Here is a 25,197-nt window from a genome sequence, read left to right on the forward strand (position 1 = left end):
CCCATGCCTGACCATCATGACCTCCACCGAGACTGAGCCCCCGGGGCACTCAAATGGGCATGCAGGTGGATAGAGCACAGTGTCTGCCTTCGGGAAGCTTCTGGGTTCTGGCCAGGAACCTCTGCCCCACATCTTTCTTAGCCTTCCACACTCACCCTTTCCTTGGGTAACAGATGAGCTGGTGGGGACCCTGTCCTATGTCCAATGAGGTCTCCGAGGGGGACCTCCTGGGGATCTGGAGGGCAGTCATGCCCTCTTCCCAGATCTATACCCACCTCCTGCTGACTGCTGTTCCCTGGAGTCCCAGCACATGACTAGGATGCAGAACACAGCGAGGTCAGGTGTCCCTGCCTGAGGCGGCCACGAGTCAGGAAACCCCATGGCACCTCTGTTCTCAGGCCTCATCCTGCTGTGATGCATGGGGGAGCCTCCCCTACACTTACAGAGCCTCCCAGACTCTGGGACCATTCAGAGGAAGCCCAGGAAAATCAGTTAATTTCAGAACCATCGCCCCACGCAGGGCAGTTCATTAATGGGGTGGCAGTTTCATCTCCAACCCCTGCCCCGTGTTGGAAAGTGCTCTGGGTCCTACGAGGTCCTCCACCTCAATAACCTCCTGTCTCTACCCCGAAAGCAGAGATATGGTGGTCGTTGTCTGCCCCTCTAGTGCGGGGTCAGGAGCCACGCCACCCCAGGGAGGGGCCTCTGCTCTGACAGGGCCCCAAGGAGACAGGCCTGTGGGGCCCTCAGACCTAGGAGGGTGGGGACATGGAAAAGGGGCAGCTCCCTCCCGGTGGGCTCAGTGTGGTGGACGGGGCTGTGGGGACCTTTGTTTCGTGTTCGCGGTGTGAGGAGCTAGAGCTCTGCACCCACGTGTGACATACAGCCAAACGGTTGTTAGCATACTCGGAGCACGGGCCATCGGCAGGCTTGCTGTCGCTGACACACAAGGTTACGTTAGTTCCAGGTGCGGGGTAAACCGTCACCACCCGTCGTCTAGTCAACACCCCAGTCCCATGTAGTTCCAGAGTCTTCTCTGTGATGAGGAGGTCATCTCTCTGAGCAGCTTCCAGCACTTAATCCAGATTGGTGACCTTAACTGCAGTCACCATGCTGTACATGACCCCCGAGGACGTGCTCAGTTTTTGACAGGAAAGCTGGACATGTTGACCCCTCACCTGCCTTGCCCCCCCCCCCACCTCTGGTCTCCGGGTCTGTGACCTCCATGCTGGTTTTTGGAGACTCCAGACGTGAGAAAGATCACACAGTATTCTCTTTCTCTGTCTAACGTACTTAATTTGACTCCATGCCCTCAAGGGCCATGCACATTGTCACACGTGGCAGGATGTCCTCCTTTGTTGTGGCCAGAAAGCACTGTCCTGCAGTCCGACCCTGGTTTCTTGATCCCATGGACGGATGCTGGGTCGTCTCCATCTCGGCTGCTGTAAGCCATGGGGCCTCCTGCACGCAGGGCCCACATCGCGCCCAGTCAGCGGTTCCGTTTTCTGAACGCAGGATGGCCAGAGCCCCTGGTGGCTCAGGCTTTCACTCTCTGCGGACCCTCCGCGCTGTTCCCAGAGCGGCAGCCCCAGTGTGTGTTCCCGCCTAAGGCGCCGGAGGGCTGCCCCTGTCCACATCCTCTCCCGCACGTGCTGGACACGAGAGCTCCGTGAGGTGGCCTCTCACTGCGGCTTGGCTTGGTGTTTCCCTAGTGGTTCTCTGTGCTGAGCACCTTCTTGTGTGCCTCTTGGCCCACGGTGTCATTTTACTCTCACGGGGGTTCCGGGACCCAGCCATCACTGGCCGCTCCTGTGTCCCCTTCTCCAGGCGGCCTCCATGCTGTCTCTGTCTCGGGGACACACCTGCTCGGGACATCTCCTGCTGATAGAATCGTATGATGAGAGGCCTTTTGTGACTCGCTTTTTTCACTTCCAAGGCCCGTCGGTGTCGTAGTGTATATCCGTAATTCTCTCTTTTTGGTCAAATAGTAACCAGATGTCAAAGTGCCATTTTTTGAGGCAGACAGGAAATCTTCAAGCAGCAGAATTACGCCATCTGTGCTGGTTTCTGGAAGGCATTGCTAGCCGTTGTTTACAGCATGTGGAATGCACCCAGTGCGGGAGAAGAGCCGCCGCAGGGGGGTGCATGGGGGCAGGGGCACAGTGGCAGTGTCTGGCCAGGGCAGAGTGAGCCCCCGTGGGAGTTCTCAGGGGATTCGGGAAAGGCAGGAGGGTGGTGGCACAAGCACCTTGGGGCCGGGGCCAGGGGGGCACCACTACCATCCCTGGCCCAGAAGCCCAGAGGAGCTGTCCTGGGGGGATGGGCTTTTCCCCACTCTGAGATCACCGCCACACACATACAGCTGTGGCATTCTCTCTTAACCTCCATTAGCGGCAGGGCCACTCCACCTCCTGCCTTGGATGGTGACCAAGGACCCGATGGGTGTCCCCTGCTGCGTGGACTTGACTACACTCAGTCCCTGAGCTGCCCTGTCCCCCTACCCCCTGCAGGGGCCGGAAGGGATTCGACATCGCCCTCAATCTGCTGTTCGCCATGGCGTTCCTGGCCAGCACGTTCTCCATCCTGGCGGTCAGCGAGAGGGCCGTGCAGGCCAAGCATGTCCAGTTCGTGAGCGGAGTGCGTGTGGCCACTTTCTGGCTCTCCGCGCTGCTGTGGGACCTCATGTCCTTCCTGGTTCCCAGTCTGCTGCTGCTGGTGAGGACTGCGAGGTGCTGGGACCCCTCCCCAGCCGTCACAGGGGGCTTACCCTGGGGCCCCTGCACTGACTGCAGCCAGCCTGGGGTGCACACCGGCAGCTCAGCCCCAGTCCTGGGGGGATGGCTAGAGACACCCCTCATCTCTGCACCACTAGCCTCCAGCCCACGTGCGGGGGCAGGGGGCGTCCAGAGCGGCACGTGCCCAGATGGCCCCAAGTGCAGAGGGGAGAAGGGGGCAAGTCGTCAGGGAGCACCAGGCCGCAAAGCCCTCCGAGCCACCCGCCTCTGTGCCGTGGCAGGTGGTGTTCAAAGCCTTTGATGTGCACGCCTTCACACGCGATGGCCACATGGCGGACGCCTTGCTGCTGCTCATGCTATACGGCTGGGCCATCATCCCCCTCATGTACCTGATGAACTTCTGCTTCTCGGGGCCCGCTGCAGCCTATACCAGGCTCACCATATTCAACATCCTGTCGGGCGTCGCCACCTTCCTCATGGTCACCATCATGCGCATCCCAGGTGTGGGCCTCAGATCCCCTCCCCCGTCCTGCGCACGCGGAGCCCCCTGCTCTGGTCCTGGGTGGCCCCAGCGTGGGCACTGGGCCAGGCGCCTCTGCCAAATACAGCCCTGCTGGGCCCGCGGCACGTCTGCCTCGTGATTTGGGGGCAGGGATGCATCCTGGAGGTGTTGTCCCGGCCGTCACCCCCAGCACCTACTGGTCTGTGCCCTCCGCGCAGCGGTCAAGCTAGAAGAGCTTTCCAGAACCCTGGACCATGTGTTCCTGGTACTGCCCAACCACTGTCTGGGGATGGCGGTCAGCAGCTTCCACGAGAACTTCGAGACGAGGCGGTACTGCACATCCTCCGAGGTCGCGGCCCACTACTGCAAGAAATACAGTGCGTGTCCCTGTGGCTGCCCCTCCCTGTAGGCTCGCCGACCTGCTGTGTCCCCCTGCCCACTGGGCATCTCTGTGTCTTGCACACCCCTGCCTTTCTCTAGCAAGGTCGTCTGGGGTGCATCCAGGGCACATCCTCATTGTAGGCTCTTACCTCAGGACCTGAACTTACTCCATCTGCGAGACCGTTTCTGAAGTGGGGTTTTCATGGGCTCTGGGGCTTGGGACATGTCAGGTCATTCTGGGGGCCACCTCTCAGCTCCCTACACACCCTTCCCATGCCTGGACCAGTCTTCAGCATTGGTCAGCTGTCACGGCTGTGACCACAGGAGTAGGGTTGGCAGGTCCCATCTTCACGTCTCCATGCAGCCCCCAAGCGGCAAAGGAGCATGGGAGCAAGCAAGCGAGGCTGTGACTCAGTCACTTGTCATGTGCACACCTTGCAAAGCAAAACTGCCCCCAGATACAGGCAGTTCTTGGGGCTTCTGGGAGGTAGTGACAAGCACAGGGCACGGCCTCAGACGATGAGTGGACCCTGTGCCTTCACAGCCACCATTGGGGCCGGTGTGCAGGCACCTGTGGGTCTATGGGGGTGGGGCTCGGGCTGGGACACAGGGTAGAGGCACAGGGTGGGAGGATGGTTTGCAGGACAAGAGTTGCAGGGTAGAAGGGGACGGGGCGAGGCAGGAGGGCACATGGGGCAGCCGGGGTGGTCGGCGGGAGGGGGGTGCGCAGGAAGGTGGCGGGGGATGGCATGCAGGAGGGGGATCATGGGATGGGGTGCGGGGCCGGGGGGAGGGCACGGGCGGGGGGACGGGAGACGTGGTGCTCACCCCCTCCCCCACACAGACATCCAGTACCAGCAGAACTTCTACGCGTGGAGTGCCCCGGGGGTCGGCAGGTTCGTGACCTCCATGGCAGCTTCTGGATTTGCCTACCTCAGCCTGCTCTTCCTCATCGAGACCGACACGCTGTGGAGGCTCAAGACCTGCCTGTGTGCCTTCCGGAGGAGGCGGGCACTGGTGAGTGGTCCCGGGGCTCCTTGCACTCCACCTCTGGCCTGGGCACCGGAGGCTGTGGTGCTTGCCGGCAGCTGCCCTTGCTCGGACCCCTGGGGCCCCCACAGTCTCCATCTGGGCAGAGGCTGTCAGGCCAGCCGCCCTCATGTGTGTCATGTCCGCCCCATTGCACAAGCGAACCTGGGAAGGAGCCTGCGCTGGCCAGACACGGGAACCCAGGGCGGGGTGGCCACTCTGACCTGTGAAGACCGTTCCAACACGGAGCTTCTGTCCATGTAGGGCAGACTCCCGCCCCTCAGCTGACGCTCTTGGCCATCTGGGCGCGTCCTGCACCGTCCTTGCTTCTTGGCGGTGTGTGTCTCCTGGGCGTGCATGTCAGCCCTTAAGTCCCCCAGCCGTCCTTGTGAAAGCCCGAACTAGCACACCCGCGGTCTCAGAGACCCCCGCCCTTTGTCCCACGGAAAAGAACTCCCTGACCCGGAGCTCAGCCGTTGCGGTCTTTTTCCGGAACAATTAGATGGAAGCTCGGACGTCAGCACCTCCTGAGGACCAGGACGTGGTGGAGGAAAGGAACCGGGTCCTGGCTCCCAGCATGGACTCCTTGCTGGACACCCCGCTGGTTATCAAAGAGCTGTCCAAGGTCAGGCGGGTCTCCCCACACAGGCCCTGGGCAGACCCCCTGGGCTGCCTCCAGGCCCCAACACCTGGTGTCCTGCAGGTATATGAGCAGCGGGCGCCCCTGCTTGCTGTGGACAAGATCTCCCTCGCAGTCCAGAAAGGGGAGTGTTTCGGCTTGCTGGGTTTCAATGGAGCTGGGAAAACCACGACTTTCAAAATGCTGACAGGAGAGGAGACTATCACATCTGGGGATGCCTTTGTTGGGGGCTATAGCATCAGCTCTGAAATCGGGAAGGTGGGTGCAGCCAGGGAGGTGGGAAGAGGGGACACTGTGGAGGCAGGGACGGGGCTCGTTCCTGGCTCACAGTTGCGCAGATGGGGGACGAGGTGGTGGCCAGGGGCCAGAGAGAAGCAACGGGGAGGAGAGAGAGAGGTCAGGAAGGTAAGAGCCTCAGGCCAGAAGGACCCTTGCCACAGTGTCTCTCTGAGAAGCCACTTCTCTGGCCCCAGGACCTTGGTGCTCGCAGCAAGGTCTGTGTACACAGACCAATTGTGAGTGTGCCCTGGGCTGCTCGGAGCAGGCATTCCACCAAAAACCAAAGCTGGGTGTGATGTTAGTGACAAAGCACACTGTTTAGAGCATCATGGCACCTGCTGCACAGTGAGGAACCCTGGCCACAGCTCGTGAGCCCAGCAAGGCATGGCCGGTTCCGCCTCAGCGGAGGGTACACAGTGCTCTGGGCCCCCCGGGTGTGGGTTTCAGGGCCTCGCTGAGGGAAGGGGAGAAACCACTGGGGCCTGTGCACCAATGGGTCGCCCCAGACCAATCTGCTGGGGGAAACCTGGAGGAGCCCCCCCTGACCCCTGCACCCCGCCTTCAGGTGCGGCAGCGGATAGGCTACTGCCCCCAATTTGACGCCCTGCTGGACCACATGACAGGCCGGGAGACGCTGGTCATGTATGCCCGGCTCCGGGGCATCCCTGAGCGCCACGTCGCCGCCTGCGTGGAGAACGCGCTCCGCGGCCTGCTTCTGGAGCCGCACGCCGACAAGCTGGTCAGGACGTACAGGTGCTGCTGTGCTGGGGCCCACCCCGAGCAGCGGGCACCTCCATGTCCCGGGGTAGAGTTGGAGTCTCCCCTCCCACAAAGCTGGGGGCAGCCAAACGGGTCCAGGGCCAGAACTCCCACCCGCTGTTCCAGGATCAGATGGGGCTTCAGCGGCATGAGCCGGGCGGTGCAGGGTGAGAGGGCCTGCATGCCAGTTCTTGCCCCTGGGAGGCACAGTCAGGCCAGGGGGAGGTCAGGCCCATCAGGTTCTGGTCAGCACAGATAGTGTTGCTGTCCTCTGTGTGGGTGTGTACGTGACCCCCCTCAGCACAGCTTTCCTTGGACCCCCCCAAAGCTACAAGGTGGGCTTTCCAGGCATGCTCCCCTCATTCCTGTTCACCCAGGACGCTCTGGGATCCTGGGACCCAGTCTGGTGCTGGGACATGGGGAGCCCGTGCTAATTATGAGCCTTGGCCTCCGTGTTCCCCTCTGTTTCCAGCGGCGGCAACAAGCGGAAGCTGAGCACGGCCATTGCCCTGCTTGGAGAGCCTTCGGTCATCTTCCTGGACGAGCCATCCACCGGCATGGATCCCGTGGCCCGGCGTCTGCTCTGGGACACCGTGGCCCGGGCCCGTGAGTCCGGCAAGGCCATCGTCATCACCTCCCACAGGTAGAGCCAGAGTCTCCGGGGGTCGGTGGAAGAGTAGGGACAAGGGCTGGCTGGGTGGGGCCGGGGGCACAGACCTGTCAGCAGCTGTGTCGGAGCCCCTGAGGAACGTGCCCAGCCTCGCCAGGCGGGCCCCTCTCTGAACGTGGGAATCAGGAGCAGTGTGATCTGGCCGTGGACACGGGCCTCTCTGCAGGAGCCTCTGTTGTGGAAGGCGGGCGTTGGCATCCCCTGCCCCGCCCCTGTCAGGCCTCTGCCCCTCTCCCCAGCATGGAGGAATGCGAGGCCTTGTGCACCCGGCTGGCCATCATGGTGCAGGGTCAGTTCAAGTGCCTGGGCAGCCCCCAGCACCTCAAGAGCAAGTTCGGCAGCGGCTATTCCCTGCAGGCCAAGGTGCGGGGCGACGGGCAGCAGGAGGCGCTGGAGGAGTTCAAGGCGTTCGTGACCCTGACCTTCCCAGGTGAGGGCCACCACACAGAGCCTCAGCCCTGCCGAGTTCCCCCCCGCCCCGGCCCCTGGCCCTGACCCCTGGGAGGAGGGCCGAGACTCCATGGTCCCAGGCCCTCCAGGGAACACAGTGTCCTCTCCATGCAGGCAGTGTCCTGGAAGACGAGCACCAAGGGATGGTCCATTACCACCTGCCCGGGGATGACCTCAGCTGGGCCAAGGTGAGCATGGGCCCTTCCAGCCTAGCTGGGGCTGAGCAAGGCCCTTCCAGCCATCGCTCCTTCTGTGGTGCTTCTAGGCTCCTTCCAAACAGGAGTCTCTTACAGTTTATACTCTAGCGCGCATCCTAAAATTTGCCAGGTTCGGAGATTCGTTCGAGTCAGAAAAAAAAATGGGTGCAAAAAAGGAAACTGGCCCAGAGAGCATGCCCAAGGTCGCCCTGTGAGCTGGGAAGATTTGGGGGATACCTGGCCCCCGGGGCCGGTTCACAGGGCACAGCCCCCCACCTCCCCCTGGGAGCATGGCTCGCCCCGTCAGGCCCACTCCCTGCAGTGGCCTGGGGCCCCGCCTGGGGCAGGGCTAGGACCTCTGGGAGCCTTACCCCCACCCCCCCATGGCCAGAGCACTCCCAGCCAACCCCCCCATCCCAGCTCCTGGGCTTGTTAAAGCTGTTTCCTCATTCCCACAAGGTGTTCGGTGTCCTGGAGAAGGCCAAAGAGAAGTACGCTGTGGACGACTACTCCGTGAGCCAGATCTCCCTGGAGCAGGTCTTCCTGAGCTTTGCCTACCTGCAGCCGCCCGCTGAGGATGAGGGGCCCTGAGGAGCCGGCAGGTGGGCGCGTGGCCACACAGGCAGGCGTCCTCCCCCTCCAAGTTCATCTTATCCTGCACCTTTACTTCCAATCACCGTTTCTATAATGGACGCGAGAATCAAGGCACAGTGGGGACCAGGGTGTCGGAGCTCTCACGCTGGCAATCAGCATGCGGACATCCGTGCCCAGGGCAGTCGCCAAAGCCCCTCTCTGGAGTGCGGGACCCAGCACGAGCAGCCCAGTAGCCCGTGTGGGCGAACCTCGGGGTCTCTGGGCAGAGCGCCACTCAGGGAGGGGCTGCGGCCGACCTGGGAGTTGCACGAGGCGAGCACTGGCGACACCCCTCACCTGCACACGCACGGAGCCTCCCCTGGGGTGATACAGGGAGCCAGCAGGACGGTGGGCTGTGGGGCTCACCAGGTTGCCCAGAACAGAGAGCAGGTCGCCTGAGGCCACCCACGAGGGAGGTGCTGGCTGTGACTAGGCTCCGTGGCCTTGGCTTCCGGGCGCCTGGGAGTCACTGCTCTACGAGCGTGCGCTCGAGGCGGGGTAGGGCTGACCCTGCACCCGGCACCATCACACCAGCGTCTTCCAGGGTTCATGGGCTCGGAGAGAGAAGGCAGTCCTTCCTGCCCGAGACTAGCTTCTGGAGAAGCCACCAGCACGAGGCCAGTTGGGGACCCCTGCGGGACCAAGGGACCATCTAAGGAGATGCACTTGAAACATGGTGACTCTGTCCAGAAAATAAAGTCCGGGAGGGAACACAACCACGGTGTGTATGGAGGGACTTCCAACACTCACTGCTAGGTCTGGCAGCCAGACCCGCAGGGACCGGAGTGGGTTAGACAGCCCCCCACCAGGTCGGCCATCCCTACCAGGAGGTACAAGCCCAGGGTCAGGGTGAGTGGGGCAGACCGGCAGGGTGGGAGGCCTCTGGCCCTGGGGCCACTCCCAGCTTTAGGCATAAGAGCCTTCTGCATCAGCTCCCTCCGTTTATTTATGTATCCTTATTTCTGACCGTTTTTAGAGTTTTAAATTTATTTGAGATAGAGTGAGTGTGTGCACAGTGGGAAAGGGAGAAGCAGGCTCCCGCCAAACAGGGAGCCCAATGTAGGACTCTGGGATCATGACCTGAACTGAAGGCAGACACTTCACTGACTGAGCCACCCAGGCGCCCCATTTCTGTTTCTTAAATTTCCATGTTTTTATTCTATGCTAATATTCTCTTAGAATTCATAGTTTCAGAGAAGACCTGTCCTATCACTTTGTTCTTTAGGACAATCTCTTGTGCTTTTTATCAGCCTCTCTGAGCTCTGGAACACTGCAGGCTCCAGGAACTGTCTCTTCGCTTTAGAATTCCTTACCCCCTCATCATCTAGTTTCACATTATAAAACATAAGCCCAGGGGTGGCTGGGGTCCTAGACAAGCCCCAGAGGAAGCATCTTCTAGGTAGTGGCCCCTGTGGGGTTGGCCAGGCCCTCTGGGGTGGGGTGAGGGCACAAGCAGTGGCCCTACTGCTTGCTTTTAAGTCTGTGTTAGAGATTTAGAAAATGGGCATTTTCTTCCTTTGAGGGCATGAGGAAAGGCATTCGAGACTGAAGGAATGGCACCTGCGAGGCACACCCCCACTGCAGTCAGCTTGCGTTGGTCCAGAGAGAGGTGGTTCATCTGACAGGGGCCAAGAGGGAGAGTGAGGGCTGCAGAGACCAGTAGGAGGAAAAGTGCCGTGGGCCTGATCAGGCCCTTCTTAGGAACACCACCAGTGCCTGGGGAGAGGGCAGGGCAGGGCAAGGCTGAGCTGCTGCAGTGGGGACCCGAGAGGCCAGTGTGCCACAGTCGGGAAGAGCCCACAGGGCCCGGGGTTTCTGTGGGAGGAGCACGGAGCTGAGGCAACGGCAGTCAGGCAGAGAGGACCCCAGGCACAGCAGGAAGGGATATCCCCAGGTCATCTGCAAGGCTGCCAGACACAAAGCACAGGAGCGGAGAATCCTCGAGGAGCCAGGAGTGGGACCTGAACCCCCTCCTCCCCAAGCCTAGCTGGTTTGGTTTGAGCTGAGGCAGCTCCCGACCCAGGGGAGATGGGGAAGAAGCCACAGGCACACAGCTGACCTGCTTCATCCCCCAACCCCAGCCCACCCCTCTCCCCAACAATCCTTGGGGCCAGAGGGTCCCCAGAGAGAGAGAATTGAGGCCCAAACAGCTGCTGTGTCTGCTGGACTCCTGCCCCTCCCCCACAGCAGTCAGCAGACCCCAAAGCCAAGGTCATGCGGCGTTGGGTGGGGGAATGCTCCCAAGGGGCTGACACCCACATGAGAGGAGAGTAGGTCTGTGGAAACCCCAGCCCCATCCACCGTGTGCCTCAACCAAACCACACACAGTGGGCTTGGGGACAGTCCCTCAGCACGACAGTGGCACACAGAATGTGGCCTGACAAGGGAGGAGGGCACAGATCCTGCTGGATATAGGCCTCAGGCTGAGCCCCTCCACTGCCTTCCCCGTGGGGATTGCCAGGCAGCAGGCAGTGGGTCGAGGGGTCCCCACCCTGGCCACAGAAACAGCTCCCGTGGGAGGCAGGCTATGGCGGACTGGTGGCCCACACCAGAAGGCCCAGCCCCAGGTTTGGGAAAAAACACGTATTTATTTCTCTGCCAAGTACAAAGTCCAGAGAAGGCAGTCTGCGGATTTCATCACCATCTGCACCGTCCAGGTGGAGGCTCCCTCCTCAAGGTCCTTTCTCAGGGTCAAGGTGTCCCCAAGGCTCCAGGTGGAATTGGCAGGAAGCAGGAACAGCAGGAGGGCGCAGCTCCTGGAAGTCATGTGGGCTGTCCACGGTGCCCACACACAGGCGTGGCTGCACCAGGGGCAGGGAGCTGGGATGCGTGATCTCGTGTTTAGTTGGGGAACCCAGATAGAAGCCAGGATGCAACCCCAGCCTCCACCAGGACTGCAGAGTGCAGGCTGGCATCCAGGGGGGCGGGGGGCACCTGACAGGCCCTTGTTGCCCACCCAAGCTGCTGAGAGCCCACCTCACTCAGGAAGCCCCACAGCACAGCGGAAGTGACCCACCCCTGCCCCCCAAGGAGTGTCGGGGCCCTTTCACTGCAACGGCACAGGCAAACTGGAGTGTTCTGCCAGGCAAATGCCAATTCCAGGTATTCAGGGCAGGACTCCGGGGGAGCCGAGATCAGCTGTGTCTCAGGGACCCTCAGCCCAGTCCGACAAAGCGGCTGACAGGACTAAGGCTGACAAAGGAGTGAGCCAAGGCCAGCACCCAGAAGGAAGGCTGGAAGGTTGCTCCAAAGGTGGCCACAAGCTGCCTGGGGATGCCCACAGACCCCAGCAGGCCCAGCCTGCCTGGCCCGGACCCACGTGACCCCAGGCTGAACTTCGTCAATTCCCTGACCACATAGGGATGGCAATGTCCCGACACCCCAGACCTGATGCCTGCAGTGATGGAGCCCGGAGATGAGAGGCCAGAGTTCCGAGAGACCGGCAGCCACACCGCCTGCCAGGGCAACTTGGCTGCTGTGTCTATAGGCCACCCTGCGTCTACAGGCACATCTACAGCTGGCACACCATGCCAGCTGCCAGCTGGGTCCTCTGAGAGCCCCAGTCCCATGCAGACTGGTCAGTGTGAAGGGAGGGCCACCTGAGCTCACCCAGAGCCTGTGGCCACAGCAAAAGCCTGAGCCTTACCTGCACGCAGAGATACATTCCTGGGTAGACAGCCTGGGTTCCACCTGGGCCCAGAGGGGCTAACCCCCACCGGCTCCTGCATCAAGGAGGCAGTACACATAAGTCCTAAGAGGTCCCCCAAAAATCAAGGTCAGGAGAGGCTGCTCACACCATCCCGCAGCTAAGGCCAGCAGGCCACATAGGACACCCCACTCTCCAGACACGAGACCCCTTCCAGCAACCCCGGCTCAAGTCTACTCCAAACCCTGGAAGGTTCGACTCCCTTTCCCAAAGGAGGGCAAAGCCACTGGCTTTCCTGCACAAGAGGACTCAGGGCAGGTGGGCCGAGAGGCTACCCAAGAAGGGGCAACAAGGCAGAGGTCTTGGCCCCCACAGCCCTTCAGGAGAGCACCAGGAAGCAGGATGTTGGGGCCTGGGGTCCCATCCCTGCCGGATAGGACCGTATGGCCTGGGCCTCAAGTAGGCATGGAGAGGAGCTGAAGATACAGGGTCGGGCCCGGGGAGCGGGGGCCCTGCCTTCCTTCCTCAACACACAGGGCTACCCAGGCACCACTCCTGGGGCCCAGCCTACACCCCACAGATGCTGGTGTCAGATGCCTCCAAGGCTGGAGACACTCCAAGTCAACAGGCTGTGGATGGTGCGACATCCTGGGAGCGGGGAGGCTCTGGGAGCGGGGCTGGGGGCCTAGATGGCTTAGCTGCAGCGAGCGCCTCCATATACCCTCACTGCACCCTGGGCTGCAGCACTCCAGCCTGCCTGCTTTGTATCCAGCTCAGCCCCTCCCCGTCCCCTCTGACCCCCCCCCCCAGGTCCGGTGTCCCTATCCTTGACTTCCCTGGGGCAGAAATGAACACAGGGCTTCCGGCATGAAAACCAGCACAAGCCCCCAAGCTCACTGCTCAGGAGCGCCTGCGGGAGTCCGGAGTTGCCTGCCAGCAGGAAGGGTAGGATAGAGCTCAGGACTGGACACCCCACACCTTGGGGACACAAGCCTAGAACTGCAAAGGCCTCCCCACAACTCCAGACCCTCAGTGGTGGTCTGGCCCCTGAAGGCCCAGCCTGGCCACCCAGAAGGACCAGTCGGAGCCCCTTGCTGGGCTCCTTCAGGGGAGGCAGGCACTCACCCGCTCAACCACACAGAAAGGAGCCAGGCCTTGGTGATCCAGCCCCTCTTCTAATGCCTCCCTCAAGGTCACCAAGCCATCACCAGCTCTCTGACCCCACCCAAACGGCTCGGCTCGACTCTGTGGCACCTGGCCGGGCCACCCTGCCCCTAGCGTGGCAACTATTAGCAATAGATTAAAAAAGAGCCTTCTTGACATGCTTTACAATGGAATGCAAGGCCTGGATGGCCCACCATGAGCTCCAGCACAATCCAGGCTACCACTAAACCCTGTGTCCCAGGTGACCGGCCTCCAAGGAGAGCCCCTGCAGAAGCCATCAGGCCCATAGAGAACGAAGGCAGAGGGGACATTCTGATTCCAAAGTGAGAGCAGCCCCACATGCCAATAAGTGAACCTCAACCCTGGGAGGGAAGTGAGGGGCTTAGGACACTGGTAGAACCAGGCCTGGGGCTGGCTGCCGGACACCCTGTCTCTAGGAGCCCTGCCCCCCCCCCCCGCCATCAAACCTGGACCAAAGACCTTCAAAGGTCCCCAAGGACCCATCATCCCAGCCCTGAGTCCCCAGAGCCTTAGTAGGTTGGCACAGGTGTAAAAGAAGGGGAAGCCAGAACTCCTGGAAGGCAGGGGCTGGGGGCCACTAGTTTTAACTTCTTACATTTCTTCCAAACACATACTGTTGTTCTTCAAAATGCCAAAAGACAAGATGCTCAACTTTTAACGTTCAACAGCTGATGACACACTTGATAACAAAAACTTATAATATTTAGAAACAAATGTGATTGAACTTCTGTGTCTGAATAAATCATGCTTTAGATTTAACATAAAACGTGTTAAAATTTATATGCGTGCCAAGTTATATCACTTTAGCACATTTTTAAAAAGCACAGGCAGCTGTCAGCCCAGCTGGTGGTGTCCCCACCGCCCTCTCCCCATGGTGGGGTCACTGGCCTGCTCCCTCCCCACCCAACTGCGTTCGTGCGCCCTGGACAAAGGCGCTGCTGGGTCAAGGCCCTTCAGGCAAGCAAAGGGCAATGACTTGCAGAGGGCATCTGCAGCCCGATCCATCCATCCCTGGTCACCAAGCGGCAACCCGGACACTCCTGTCCTTGCCCTTGGCAGCTAATCCATCTCCAAATCACAGGGCTTCCTTCCTCCAAAAGAGATCCACTCTCCGGACGCTCGCTTCTCTTCCTGGATGCACCTACCTGTTCAAACAACGTCTGGGGCGGGGTGCCACTTCCTTCCACTGAGCACCGAGTAACGACCGCTCGCAAGACACGGGCGGGGACACCTCGGTGAACAAAATCCGAAAGCTCTGGCCCTCTCGGCGCCGGGATTTACTCTCCCCAGTCCTCTGCCTGGGCTCGGGGCCACTACTTTGCCAGAAGAGTCGGCCTCCCTGCCAGCACAGTCCGCCGGCCAGGGGGTGACGCCTCGCACGGGATGCTGCCCCGGCACCGCCCTGGCCTGCGAGCCGCCCCCCGCCCCGGGCTCCCCTAGCTTCTTCCGATGGGCCTCGGCGCCGCTGCACCCGCCTTTCCTCTGCCCGACGTCCCCTTCCACTCGGGTCTCAGCCGCACGGGTCCCTGTGCCGGCTCAGGACCCGACCGAGCACCGGCAGTCCGCACACCTCGGGGTTTTTTACTTCATCAAGCCGTCCCTGCACCCGCCCGGCCCCTGAGCCGCCTTGCGCCCGGCGGGACCCCGGACCCGCCACCAGAGGCCGCCGCACCCGGTCGGCCTCGCCGGCCCAGCCGCCCCGCGCGCGCTGCGGCGAGGACAGGGGCTGCGAGGCAGTGCGCACGCGCAACGGGTGGGGCGGGGCCGCGGCTGTATTAACTCCCTCCGCGCCGGCCCGGGAGCTGTCCGCGCGGCGCGGCCCTTCGGAACGTGGCCAGCCAACCATCTGTCGGCCCCATGAAGTACGCACTCGCCCCGGATAGCCCCAGATATGTCCCCAGCGAGGGAGGTAAATGAAGAGTCCCCTACACGGCTCGCCAGAAACGGCCCTGGCCCTTTAACGCTCCTCTCGCTCACTCCCATTGGCTAGGGCGCTTTACGTCATCTCCGCGCGCCCGACAGCGGCGCCTTCCCGCTCCCGAATCCTGACGCCAGAGCGGCGCCGGCCTTAGCGGCTGAGGACAGCGGGAGGAGGTTGCGGCGGCGGGAAGATGTAAGTTGGGGGAATCCGACCCCATCCGAGCTTCGGGGGCCGCCCGCAAAGCTCGGCGGGGCGCGTGGTTGCAGCCTGCCCGCTCCTCGGCCTCTCGGTAGGCCCGGCAGCCTGGCGGCGCGGCCGCGGCTGTGAGAAGAAAGAGTGTGGCCCGGGGCGGGCGGAGTGGGAGGCGCCGAGGCCGCGGCCCGGAAGTGGTCGGGGCCGCGGCGGGCGGAAGGGCGCCTCAGACCGTCCCCCATCTGCGGCGCGCCCGGCTAGGCCCGCGGGACTCGGAGCAGCCGGGAGCGCGGCGTCCGCCTTCGGGGCTCTGCGGCCGGCGTGGAGACCCGGGCCTGCCACGCCAGGCCCGGCGCCTGGACGGGGGAGTTGTGAGTGAACGCGGACGGGGGCGGTGGGGCGGAGGTGCTTTGTGGGGTGCGGTGGAGGACCGTGCCGTGCGGTGGAGGACCGTGCCGTGGTCCGGGTGAGCCCCGGGGACGCGGCCGTTCTCTCCGTTCGCACGGCTGGTGCGGAAAATGCGCTCGGAAGCGGGGAAGTGCTCTGCAGGGGGGACCGGAGCGCCGCCGGCTCGACATGTAACTAACTCTTCTCTCTCTCTCCGGCTTTCGGACGCGCACCTTTCCGGAGGATGGGGGCGGTGACCGAGGCCCGGTGCGGTGACCCGAGCTTGTGCGAACAGAGCGCCTCGGTCTGTGCGGTCTAGCACGCGGCCACGCCCGGCAAAGCCCGCTCGCCCTGTGCTCCTTGACGCGTAGGGTTGGCGCATCCCGGTGGTGCTCGTGGGCGTGGGGGGCCGTGGGGCGCGGGGTGGGGTCGGGGAGTGTGTCCCGCGCGTCCGTGCCGCGCACCGGGTCCCTGCGAGCCTGCCGGCCCGCGGCGATGTCCATGCCCCACGCGGGTGTTGGAAGGGCCTGGTGCGGGGCGGGGGGTGAGTGTTTGCCCTGGTTGGCGGTGGACGAGATGACCTGGGGCCCATGGGTGGGCAGATCTTCACCGAGCGCTAGCCGCATCCCTTAGCCTCCGTGCACACCGTGGCTACTGGGACATTCGGCATGTGCTGTGGCTCCCGCTGTTCCCGGGGACAGTGCTGCAGTGGGTGAGCACTCAGGAAGTCGTGCGGGACTTGGGACACAAGGGTTCATGTGTGGGGAAAGCCTCCAGACATGGAGAAGCCTCCCTTTTTTTTTGACACAAGCCATAACCAGGTGCCGGGTTCCGTAACTGAGGACCCTGGGAGCTGCAGTTGTCTCTGTAACGCTCAGGAGGAAGGGGGTTCAGAAGGGTTCTGTGACTTACCCCAGGTCACACAGCAGAGCTTCGAATCAGACAGGCAGGCAGGATTCCTACCCTGAACTGTACTCCCTCGTTGTCCCAAGGCCACTGACCTTGTCCTTCCAGTGTTGCTCAGTACCTGTGGGACCTTCCTGTTTTAAGGCAGAACATTTAAACATTAAACATTTAAACATTAAACATTCCCCCAACCCGGGGAAGAGCAGCAGAGGGGACTTTTGCTTGCTTCTGCTCTCACTATATCGCCCAGAGCTGGCCTGCCTTCTTGAGTCACCACCTTCTTCAGCATTCTGGGCACCCTTACCCCTGGGGAAACAATCCCAGGTGCTCACTTGTCTGTGTTACGTACAGGCTGTCGAGGATAACGAGGTAGAATTGGTCGACACAGTCTCCCAGGGTCTTCGCCTGCAGCCCAGGCAGACTGTAGGAATCCACACTGGAGATGCTGACGATCAAAGCCCCCTCCCCCCCCCACAGGAGACAAGGCACAGAGTGGACTAGTAGTTTGTCTTGAGTTGTATTACGGAGCACATGCCGCGGTGTGGGTACTCCGTTAGACATTAAGGAGCTGTGTCCTTGGATTCCAGTGCCGCCTCACACACACACACATTCACACGCACACTTTATTTGGGGGTAACAGTGTAAACCTACAGAAAGGTCAAAAGAATTGCACAGTGGACCCCTGCATAACCACCCACCAAGATCCTACAAGTCACATTTGTGCCGTATTTGCTTTATCCTATACCAGACCACCCACCAGTACGTTTCTGTTGCATTTTGAAGGAAACAGCAGACTTTAACGTATTTTTCCCATAACACTTCCATTTGCATTTCATTAGCTGAAACTCGGCATTGGCATTGTCTGCTTTCTAACTTAACTGTTTTACTGCTTTTTCAGTGTTCGTATGGGACATTTTGTCTGCTTGCATTTGGGTGTTAAATGTTTTGGTGCTGGTACCTGTCACTTTTTTTTTTTTTTAAAGATTTTATTTATTTGACAGAGAGAAATCACAAGTAGACAGAGAGAGGGGGGGGGAAGCAGGCTCCCCGCTGAGCAGAGAGCCCGATGCGGACTCGATCCCAGGAATCTGAGATCATGACCTGAGCCGAAGGCAGCGGCCTAACCCACTGAGCCACCCAGGCGCCCCTACCTTTCACTTTTGAAATGGGTTTTGCTTCCAGTCATAGTATATCCAGTATGTCCTACAAGGAAATAGAACAAGAGATCTGACCACACCAGTAATCCTAGCAGGAGAGCCAAGCTTTTTTCTGTTCTGCATGCAAATGTGGTGTTGCAGTATTTCTAAGGGGATCATAGAGGGCTTATCAAATTAGGAGAGAAAAACAGATAGTATGCCCCCTGTAACCTAACAGTGACAGGCACCGCCACCGCTTCCTTAAGGAAAAGACAACGAGGTGAGGTGAGGGTCTACTTGCGGGGGTGGGGGGACAGTCCCCGAGGAATTGGAAGCGGTGCCTGTATGTTCCTGGCTTTGTGGACGCCCGCTGCTCCCTGTGTTCCTCGCCATCTTCTCGTGTGCTCACCTTTTGACTGCAAAGTGGATTGTTGCCTTGCCAACTCGTTCACTCTGTAAATCCTTTTATCTTGTTATTAGGCTGAACTTTGGCGTAAATTGCAATCGATTAGGGATCGTTTCTCAAACTCGAGTTAGAAGTGAGAGTTCAGATAAGTGAGGCCACCATTGCTGCTTTGAACACCTCAGAAGGGGAGAATGGATTTATCAGGAGTGAAAAAGAAGAGCTTGCTAGGAGTCAAAGAAAATAATAAAAAGTCCAGCACTAGGTAATCCTTCTGTCAGACTTTTCTAGTGCTACTTTGGGGGTGATTGTGACTAGGGACTCTCAGAAAGGGGAATAGTGGAAATGACTTACATGTGACAGTGACGTGTCCTAAGCCACAGACCATTTTGCTCTGTGATCCTCTGGGATCTCGGTAACCCTTGGGATCCCCTCTTTTGGGTAGTGTTGTTTCCAGGTTTGGCCAGAGGGGTACGCGATCTCACACTCTAACTCACCATCCAGGGCTCCTTCTCCTACCAAACGCAAAGACCGCTCTGATGAGAAGTCCAAGGATCGCGCGAAAGATAAAGGGGCCGCCAAGGAGTCCAGCGAGAAGGACCGCGGCCGGGATAAGACTCGGAAGAGGCGCAGCGCGTCCAGTGGGAGCAGCAGCACCAGGTGGGAGCAGGCAGGGCCGGGCACCCAGCGGCCCCCACTGCGGCTGCGCCCATTTCTTTGCCAAAGAGCCACACGGGCGCTCTGTGGCCTCACTGTTTACACAGAAAACACTTCGAGCTTGTTAATCAAGGCCCAAATTACGCCAGACCAGTTTGGGTCTGCCCCCGTTGTCTGTGGAAAGTGGTGCTCATTAAAGAAGGGGACATTTTGGTTATTTGTTTCTCTCAAGTACTTTTTCATTCACACTCATGATTGGATTACCTTAGCCTAAAGCTTATTTTTATTTTCGTTGAAAACCAGCCCCGGGCGCCTGGGTGGCTCAGTGGGTTAAAGCCTCTGCCTTGGGCTTGGGTCATAATCTCAGGGTCCTGGGATGGAGCCCCGCATCAGGCTCTCTGCTCAGCAGGGAGCCTGCTTCCCTTCCTCCCTCTCTCTGCCTGCCTTTCTGTCTACTTGTGACCTCTGTCAAATAACTAAATAAAATGTTTTTTTAAAAAAAAGAAGAAAAAAAAAAAGAAAAGCAGCCGGAATCCCTTGGCAGCCCTCTTCGAGGCTGGCTTGGCGCTTCCCACCTGCCAAGCTGTATCCGTACTTCCCAGTAGGCACGGCTTCTGTATCGTTAGGAAGTCATTCCTTCCTTTCCTGTGTGAATGCTATGTGAATGCTGTTTCCTGTCCCCACCTAGAGTTTTGGCCGGGGTTGAGGGGGAGATACCATCGCCTCTCCCTGAGGAGGGAGACATTGAGGCTTGAAAATAGGAGGACAGGCTCTTTTTAGAAGCCTGAGCGCGTGCAGGCTCGTCCCGTGGGGAAAAGCGCTACCGTCCCCTGTTGCCCACGACACCTGCATCTCACTCGTCAGGTCCCGGTCCAGCTCTACCTCCAGCTCGGGCTCCAGCACCAGCACGGGCTCCAGTAGCGGCTCAAGCTCTTCTTCTGCGTCGAGCCGCTCAGGAAGTTCCAGCACATCCCGAAGCTCCAGCTCCAGCAGCTCCTCTGGCTCACCGAGCCCTTCTCGGCGCAGGCACGACAACAGGAGGCGTTCCCGCTCCAAGTAAGCTCCCTGGGGAGTGCCTCGGTTTGGGGGGGATTGCTCCCAAATTTGTAATTATCTGGGAACTTACTTGAGTTTACAAACAGAGGGTTATAATGTTACAGTTGCTGTAAAAGCAGACCTCGAGAGGAGGCTTCCTGAAGCGGATGTAACTTGAATGTGCATGAACCGGTAGAGAAAGCTTCCATGTAAAAAACTCACCTTGGCAGTTAGCAGCCCCACTAACAAAAATTTTGACTTGACAAATCGTTGCTGGTATTTTGTTTTTTCTATCAGATCCAAACCACCCAAGAGAGATGAGAAGGAAAGGAAAAGGCGGAGTCCTTCCCCTAAGCCCACCAAAGTGCACATCGGGAGGCTCACCAGGAATGTGACCAAGGTGAGTGAGGGTCCTGGTTCCACCCAGCGGACAGTAGGGCGTGTCTCTTCTGCAGATACGTTAAATGGAAAGCTAGAGAAGCAGGCCTCAGCCACAGGTGAACTGAGAACAGAGGCTCTCAGAGGACTGGCGGGATGTGGTGCGTAGAACGGAGCAGTAACTCCTTCAGCGGGGCTGTTCGGTGTGAGAGAGACCTACCCTAGGTGCCCAGGCGTAGTCGTCATATGGGAACTTCTTAGCTCCCACGGGGCAGTTGTGGGTGTGCCTCAGAGTGACCCTTCTTTCCTCTAGGACCACATCATGGAAATATTCTCCACCTATGGGAAAATTAAAATGATCGACATGCCTGTAGAAAGGATGCACCCCCACCTGTCGAAAGGCTACGCGTACGTGGAGTTCGAGAACCCCGATGAAGCCGAGAAGGCACTGAAGCACATGGACGGAGGTGGGTGACCCTGCCGGCCCCCCACCGGCTCCTGTCTCTGCTCCCTGTGCGGCCGCCAGGGCCCCATGCAGGGACCTTAGGGCTGGTTTGCAGCCTGGAGGCACATTGCAGTCTCCCTGGAGCTCTCTCTCGGGTTCCGGTTCTTAACCAGGGGGTGTGTGTTTACTGAAAACAAGTTTAATGGGACATTGTTCTTGGAAAAAGATCAGCAGATATGAATACATTAGCATTTTGAGAGTTTTCCAGTCTGTGAAAGCGTAAGGATGAAATGGGGTTTTTTGTTTTATTTTGTTTTTAATAAAGACTGCATTATGAGTCAGTAATGAAGCACTTGGCTTTTTATACGGGAGTGTTTCCTTCCATTTTCTTGGAGAGTCGTTTTCTATTGTACCAACATTTCAGCATTTTTAGGATTACTTTGTTGGATCCACACATTTTACCCGTTTCCTTAAAGCTTGTATCTTAACTGTTGCTGACACTTGTAGCTGTTCTGTAGGGTGCAGCATGGTTGTAACCTCGCCTGAGCACCGTGAGTAGTTTCGGACGGCCACTTGTTTCGTCTTCAAGTCAGTGTTTTAAGGAGCTTGGAACTTGTCTCTGCCCCAGCTTGCTGCTGTTGTAATCTGGACAACCAGGGCCAAGAGCCAGGACTGCCTGGAGCACGCTGTGGGCTGCCAGGCCACCTAGGGAGGAGGGTCTGAGCACCCCAGAACCGTGACGGCCCCGTCACACATGCAGAAGAACAAGCACAGTGGTTTGATGGGTGGCCGCCCTCGAGCCTTGGTACAGGTGATGTTAGGACACTTCCACTAAGCTAACTCTCTTTTCACTCGACTTAAATACAGTCGCCCCCCAGGCTCCACACAGCAGTTCTTGACTTTGTAAATCACACCTTCGTTTTGGAGATCTTCAGTCACACATCTTTCAGAGTTGGAACACTTGCTAAAAACCCAAGGACGCCGGCCACATCCAGGGTGTGCATGGCTGTACATAATTCCACATATTTTAAGCCTCTGGTAGGCCTCAAGTATGTGTCCACAAATGTGCTGCGCACCATGAGTGGGGGCATTAGCCAGATCGGTCCTCACAGCTGGGTGGTCAGTGCCTGTGAAGTTCCTGATTTGCTTTGGCAGTGGACCAGGGCACTGCCCCCCCCCCCATGGGGGGGGGTGTTAGGCTGCATTTAGTTAAGTCTTTTGACTGTGTTCTGAACACGGGTTCACATGCCTAAGTTATTCCCTCGATACCTTTGCCATCTCCTTAACAGTAGGAATTGAGAAGATAAAAGAACTCTCCACCCTTTAGAGGCACACGGGCCTGTGCTCGGTGCCCTGAGCAGTCCCTGGACTGGGGTCAGCGTGCGTCCTCCCTGGGGTTCCTAGGTCTGCCCTTGTCTTTCTTCGTTCTTTCTTTTTCTGAGGCCCCAAAGATTCTCCGGCTTCCGTCCTCCCTATTCTCCTTCAGTTGCATTCACACGCCTCGTTTTTTGGTCTGAGACACTTTTTCCAAACCCTTAAGACAGACTTGACAGCTGAACCCTGTTTTATTTTGTTTCCGCACCCCCAGAAGTCTTTTCTTCCTCCTGAGCTGTGGTGCATTCATAGCTCGTCCAGAAATGTGGGTGCCACTCATCCCTGCCCCTGCCTCCACCGCCAAGCTCTTGTGGTGTGGTGGCCTAGTTACGGTGCCCTCATGGGGGCCTAGCACCCTGAGGCCACCTTCTGGTCTCCTGGGAGGTACCAGGTGAGGGGGCTTTTACAGCACAAGAGAGGACCAGGCTACCTAATTGGAGGCCACCTGTTCAGGGGCACTCTTTTTTGAGTTCTTAAGCTTCACCCCCAATCTCAGTCCTGCGGAGCCCCCAGAATGTCCCCACTCCCCTTGCTGGTCCCCTTCCATTGTTCTGGAGGATTAAGTTCAGGGTCAGGGCACAGTCCTCTCCTCATTGGATGGATTCAGGTGTTCCCTTAGGTGCTGCTTCCTCTTGGAGGTGGTTGTGCATCAGGTGCCCCGGGCATCCAGGTGGAGTTCCCAGTGAGGGTCCGTGCTCCCCTGCAGACTTCCTGATGAAACCTCCAGTAGTAGTAATTGTCATATTTCTGTGATGAGTTTCGTTCCCCTGTCCTTGCTTACCACACCAGGCCTACAGCTGGCACGGGCTGGCCTAGGCTCTAGGGGCTTGTCAGATACTGTGTGACTTGATCCCTTTTTCAACAGGACAAATAGATGGCCAGGAGATCACTGCCACCGCTGTGCTGGCCCCCTGGCCTAGGCCACCCCCCCGGCGATTCAGCCCTCCTAGGAGAATGCTGCCACCACCTCCCATGTGGCGTCGGTCACCCCCGCGGATGAGAAGAAGGTAGGTCGGTTTGGAGTCCTACAGGGCATTGCTTGGGGCTGGTGTAGACTTGTACATTTTCAAACACTGTGGTGGTGAGGTAGACCTCACTCAGCCCTGCCCACCCCCATGCTCCATGCGGGGCTCATGCTGTCTGTCCGAGCAGGGCTGCTGCTGGAGGGAGGGGCAGGCCCAAGGTACAGCCATGCATGTCGCACCAGTAGTCCCTGGAGCGCAGTTCCTCTTCCCCTCCCTAGCTAAGAAGATAGGAAGGGTAGGGTACGCGGCTGGCTCAGTCGGAGAAGCGTGGGACGCTTGGTTTTGGGGTTGCGGGTTCAAGCCCCATATTTGGTATAGAAATTACTTAAATAAGCAAACATTAAAACACACACACAGGAAGGGTCAGGAGAGGGGGTTGAGTCTGCGTCCTTGGCAGAGGCTAAAGGCTAGAGGCTGGCCCTCCTCTGCTGGTGGCATTGAGCTGCTAGCCCTTTCCGTGGTCATGGGGAAAGGGGTCTCCACAGCACACACCCTGTTCCTTCCGGCTCAGTGTCGGTGCCATCAAGAGAGCTGTCCTGACTCTCAGAATGGAAATGTGAAACCTTACAGGATGGTTTCTTCAAGAAGCCAGCTTTGCCCCTGCTGTCTGGGACATCGGCCTCCGTGTCTCATGTGGTCTTTCCTCTTCCCACAGGTCCCGCTCCCCGAGGCGCAGGTCCCCAGTGCGCCGGCGATCTCGGTCCCCTGGCCGCCGCCGCCACAGGAGCCGCTCCAGCTCCAACTCTTCCCGATAAGCAGGGCTCCCGGAGCTCTGCGCCCTGTGACTTTGATCCCATCCACTTGTTTTGTCACTTCTCTAGCCAGAGGAGGGTTGGTAGGAAAGAAATTCCTCACTCAGGGCAGCAGCTGAGACGTCTCCTCTGACGCAGACTACCAGGGGAGTGTTGGCGGTTCAGGTCGTGCCTGTAAGAATGGCCTCCAGTTTCTGGCTAGGAAGCTCCCCCATTTCCCGTTCCTAAGAGTCCCTCTGGTGGCCAAGCCAGCAGGGACTAAGCAGGGCTGCAGGTGGTAGGGTGGCTCCAGCCTGGACATGGGGCACCTCTTTCATTACCACAAATGCCTGGAGGCTGGGCTGGGGGCCTGGTCCTGCCCTCGCGTGGTGGTCTGCAGGCTCGCTCGGGACAGGCCGCACTTGGGTGCAGCTGCTGCTCCTGTTCCCCTGTTCAGGTCCTCGTCCGACACCTAGGGTCCACCAGCCCATGTTAGTTCCCGGAGATGCTTCTGTGTCCACGTGTACTCACACGCACACCGCCACGCCCCTTTATCTCTCTGTCATCACAGACCCTCCCCCTGCCGCAGCTCTTAACGGTGGTCTTGCGGGTTACGTTGGCAACATGTACATTACCTTTTTTGGCTTTTATTGTACAGTCAGTACTATAATTTTGTTGTTTCGAGTTTTGTAACTTGTAGCATTTTAGGCGCTGTTGTGTTTGTACTTTGTTGTGTAGAGTGAAGGGATTGTGTTGAATAAACAGGATTAGAGTATAGAGGAGTCCTGGCTTCACCACCTCTTTCATCCATGGCTGCAGAGACAGCTTCAGCTGCGAAGCACGGGACTACGTTCTAGTTTGTTTCCAGAGTCACACCTCCAGGCTGGGCTGGCCAGCTGTGTGGGGTGCCGGGCCACTGCTGCAGGAGACACAGAGCACCAGAGTTCATCGCCTGTGTGCTCCCAGGAGCTCTGAGCCCTGCCGGAACGGACACGCAGACCGTGGTGTGCTGCCACTCAGCCACGCTTCTATTATTTCAAGGAAAATGTGGAAATGCATCAGATGTTAAAAACTAAAGTCTCAGTCACTCTGTGCACACTGGATGGTCGGAGCAAGGCTGTGCCCTGTGAGGTAGCACACAGGCCGCCTGCTCCTCCTAGCTCATCCTGCCACCAGGCCAGGGGCCACCTGTGTTTCTTGGAACCTGCCAGGGTCTCCTTGCAGTACGGAGCGAAGAAACACCGTGTTCCCTTTGCTTTCCTGTGGCGGAGGAGGCACTGCAGTCCTGCCAGGAGTGTGTGGGCACCTGCTGCCCAGCTGTGGAAGAGGGAGGTGGATGGGCTGCTCTTAGTCCCCCACACCTGCCTCGGCCACCAGCTTGATTACTGTGCCCCCTCCCCAAGTATGTGAGGCAGCCCCTGGAAGCCCCTTGGCTTCGTGCCCCGACAACAGCCTCGGTGTCCTCTAGTTGCCTTTGCTGCTCAATAGCTGGGACTTTCCC

General features: G+C 59.1%; 2 protein-coding genes and 1 long non-coding RNA gene across 7 annotated transcripts in view; 2 read left to right on the plus strand and 1 right to left on the minus strand.

Annotated features, from left to right (window-relative positions):
- The window catches only part of ABCA3 (ATP binding cassette subfamily A member 3), a 39,002-nt gene extending 30,011 nt beyond the window's left edge, over positions 1–8,991 (plus strand). For 2 of the 3 annotated variants that reach the window (XM_059415624.1, XM_059415625.1), the window contains exons 23-33: positions 2,511–2,715; positions 3,017–3,236; positions 3,456–3,614; positions 4,463–4,635; positions 5,150–5,272; positions 5,351–5,545; positions 6,132–6,319; positions 6,798–6,968; positions 7,235–7,425; positions 7,560–7,633; positions 8,102–8,991. In XM_059415624.1, coding sequence (XP_059271607.1) covers positions 2,511–2,715; positions 3,017–3,236; positions 3,456–3,614; positions 4,463–4,635; positions 5,150–5,272; positions 5,351–5,545; positions 6,132–6,319; positions 6,798–6,968; positions 7,235–7,425; positions 7,560–7,633; positions 8,102–8,233 — 1,831 coding nt within the window. In that variant the 3' untranslated portion in view covers positions 8,234–8,991. Of the gene's footprint in view, positions 1–2,510; positions 2,716–3,016; positions 3,237–3,455; positions 3,615–4,462; positions 4,636–5,149; positions 5,273–5,350; positions 5,546–6,131; positions 6,320–6,797; positions 6,969–7,234; positions 7,426–7,559; positions 7,634–8,101 lie in introns of those variants that run through there. The other variant, XM_059415626.1, reaches the window with a different exon arrangement.
- A 1,852-nt stretch (positions 8,992–10,843) lies between these two features.
- On the minus strand, positions 10,844–14,809 carry LOC132027013 (uncharacterized). Its single transcript, XR_009407048.1, has 3 exons — positions 14,252–14,809; positions 11,922–11,997; positions 10,844–11,095 (listed from the first exon to the last, which is right to left on the minus strand). It is a non-coding gene; the product is annotated as an uncharacterized LOC132027013 (long non-coding RNA).
- A 303-nt stretch (positions 14,810–15,112) lies between these two features.
- RNPS1 (RNA binding protein with serine rich domain 1) lies at positions 15,113–24,478 on the plus strand. 3 transcript variants are annotated; one of them, XM_059415631.1, is made up of 8 exons: positions 15,113–15,219; positions 18,129–18,316; positions 18,556–18,711; positions 19,573–19,764; positions 20,041–20,143; positions 20,435–20,588; positions 22,806–22,947; positions 23,621–24,478. In XM_059415631.1, the coding sequence occupies exons 2-8, from the start codon at positions 18,246–18,248 to the stop codon at positions 23,718–23,720; spliced, it is 918 nt and encodes a 305-aa protein (XP_059271614.1). In that variant the 5' UTR covers positions 15,113–15,219; positions 18,129–18,245; the 3' UTR covers positions 23,721–24,478. The 3 variants fall into 3 exon arrangements, with proteins under 3 accessions (XP_059271614.1, XP_059271616.1, XP_059271615.1); XM_059415632.1 differs by lacking the exon at positions 15,113–15,219 and adding an exon at positions 15,501–15,590; XM_059415633.1 differs by lacking the exon at positions 18,129–18,316 and having other exon boundaries at positions 15,121–15,219.
- The last annotated feature ends 719 nt before the right edge of the window (positions 24,479–25,197 follow it).

The sequence above is a fragment of the Mustela nigripes genome, chromosome 11, assembly GCF_022355385.1.
Source record: "Mustela nigripes isolate SB6536 chromosome 11, MUSNIG.SB6536, whole genome shotgun sequence".
NCBI classification, from domain to species: domain Eukaryota; kingdom Metazoa; phylum Chordata; class Mammalia; order Carnivora; family Mustelidae; genus Mustela; species Mustela nigripes.

Coding starts and splice junctions, on each gene's coding strand:
- RNPS1 (XM_059415631.1), top strand. CDS start 18,246: ATGGATTTATCAGGAGTGAAAAAGAAGAGCTTGCTAGGAGTCAAAGAA. Junction 20,589..22,805: donor ACTGAAGCACATGGACGGAG/GTGGGTGACCCT, acceptor CTTTTTCAACAG/GACAAATAGATGGCCAGGAG. Junction 22,948..23,620: donor CCCCCGCGGATGAGAAGAAG/GTAGGTCGGTTT, acceptor CTCTTCCCACAG/GTCCCGCTCCCCGAGGCGCA.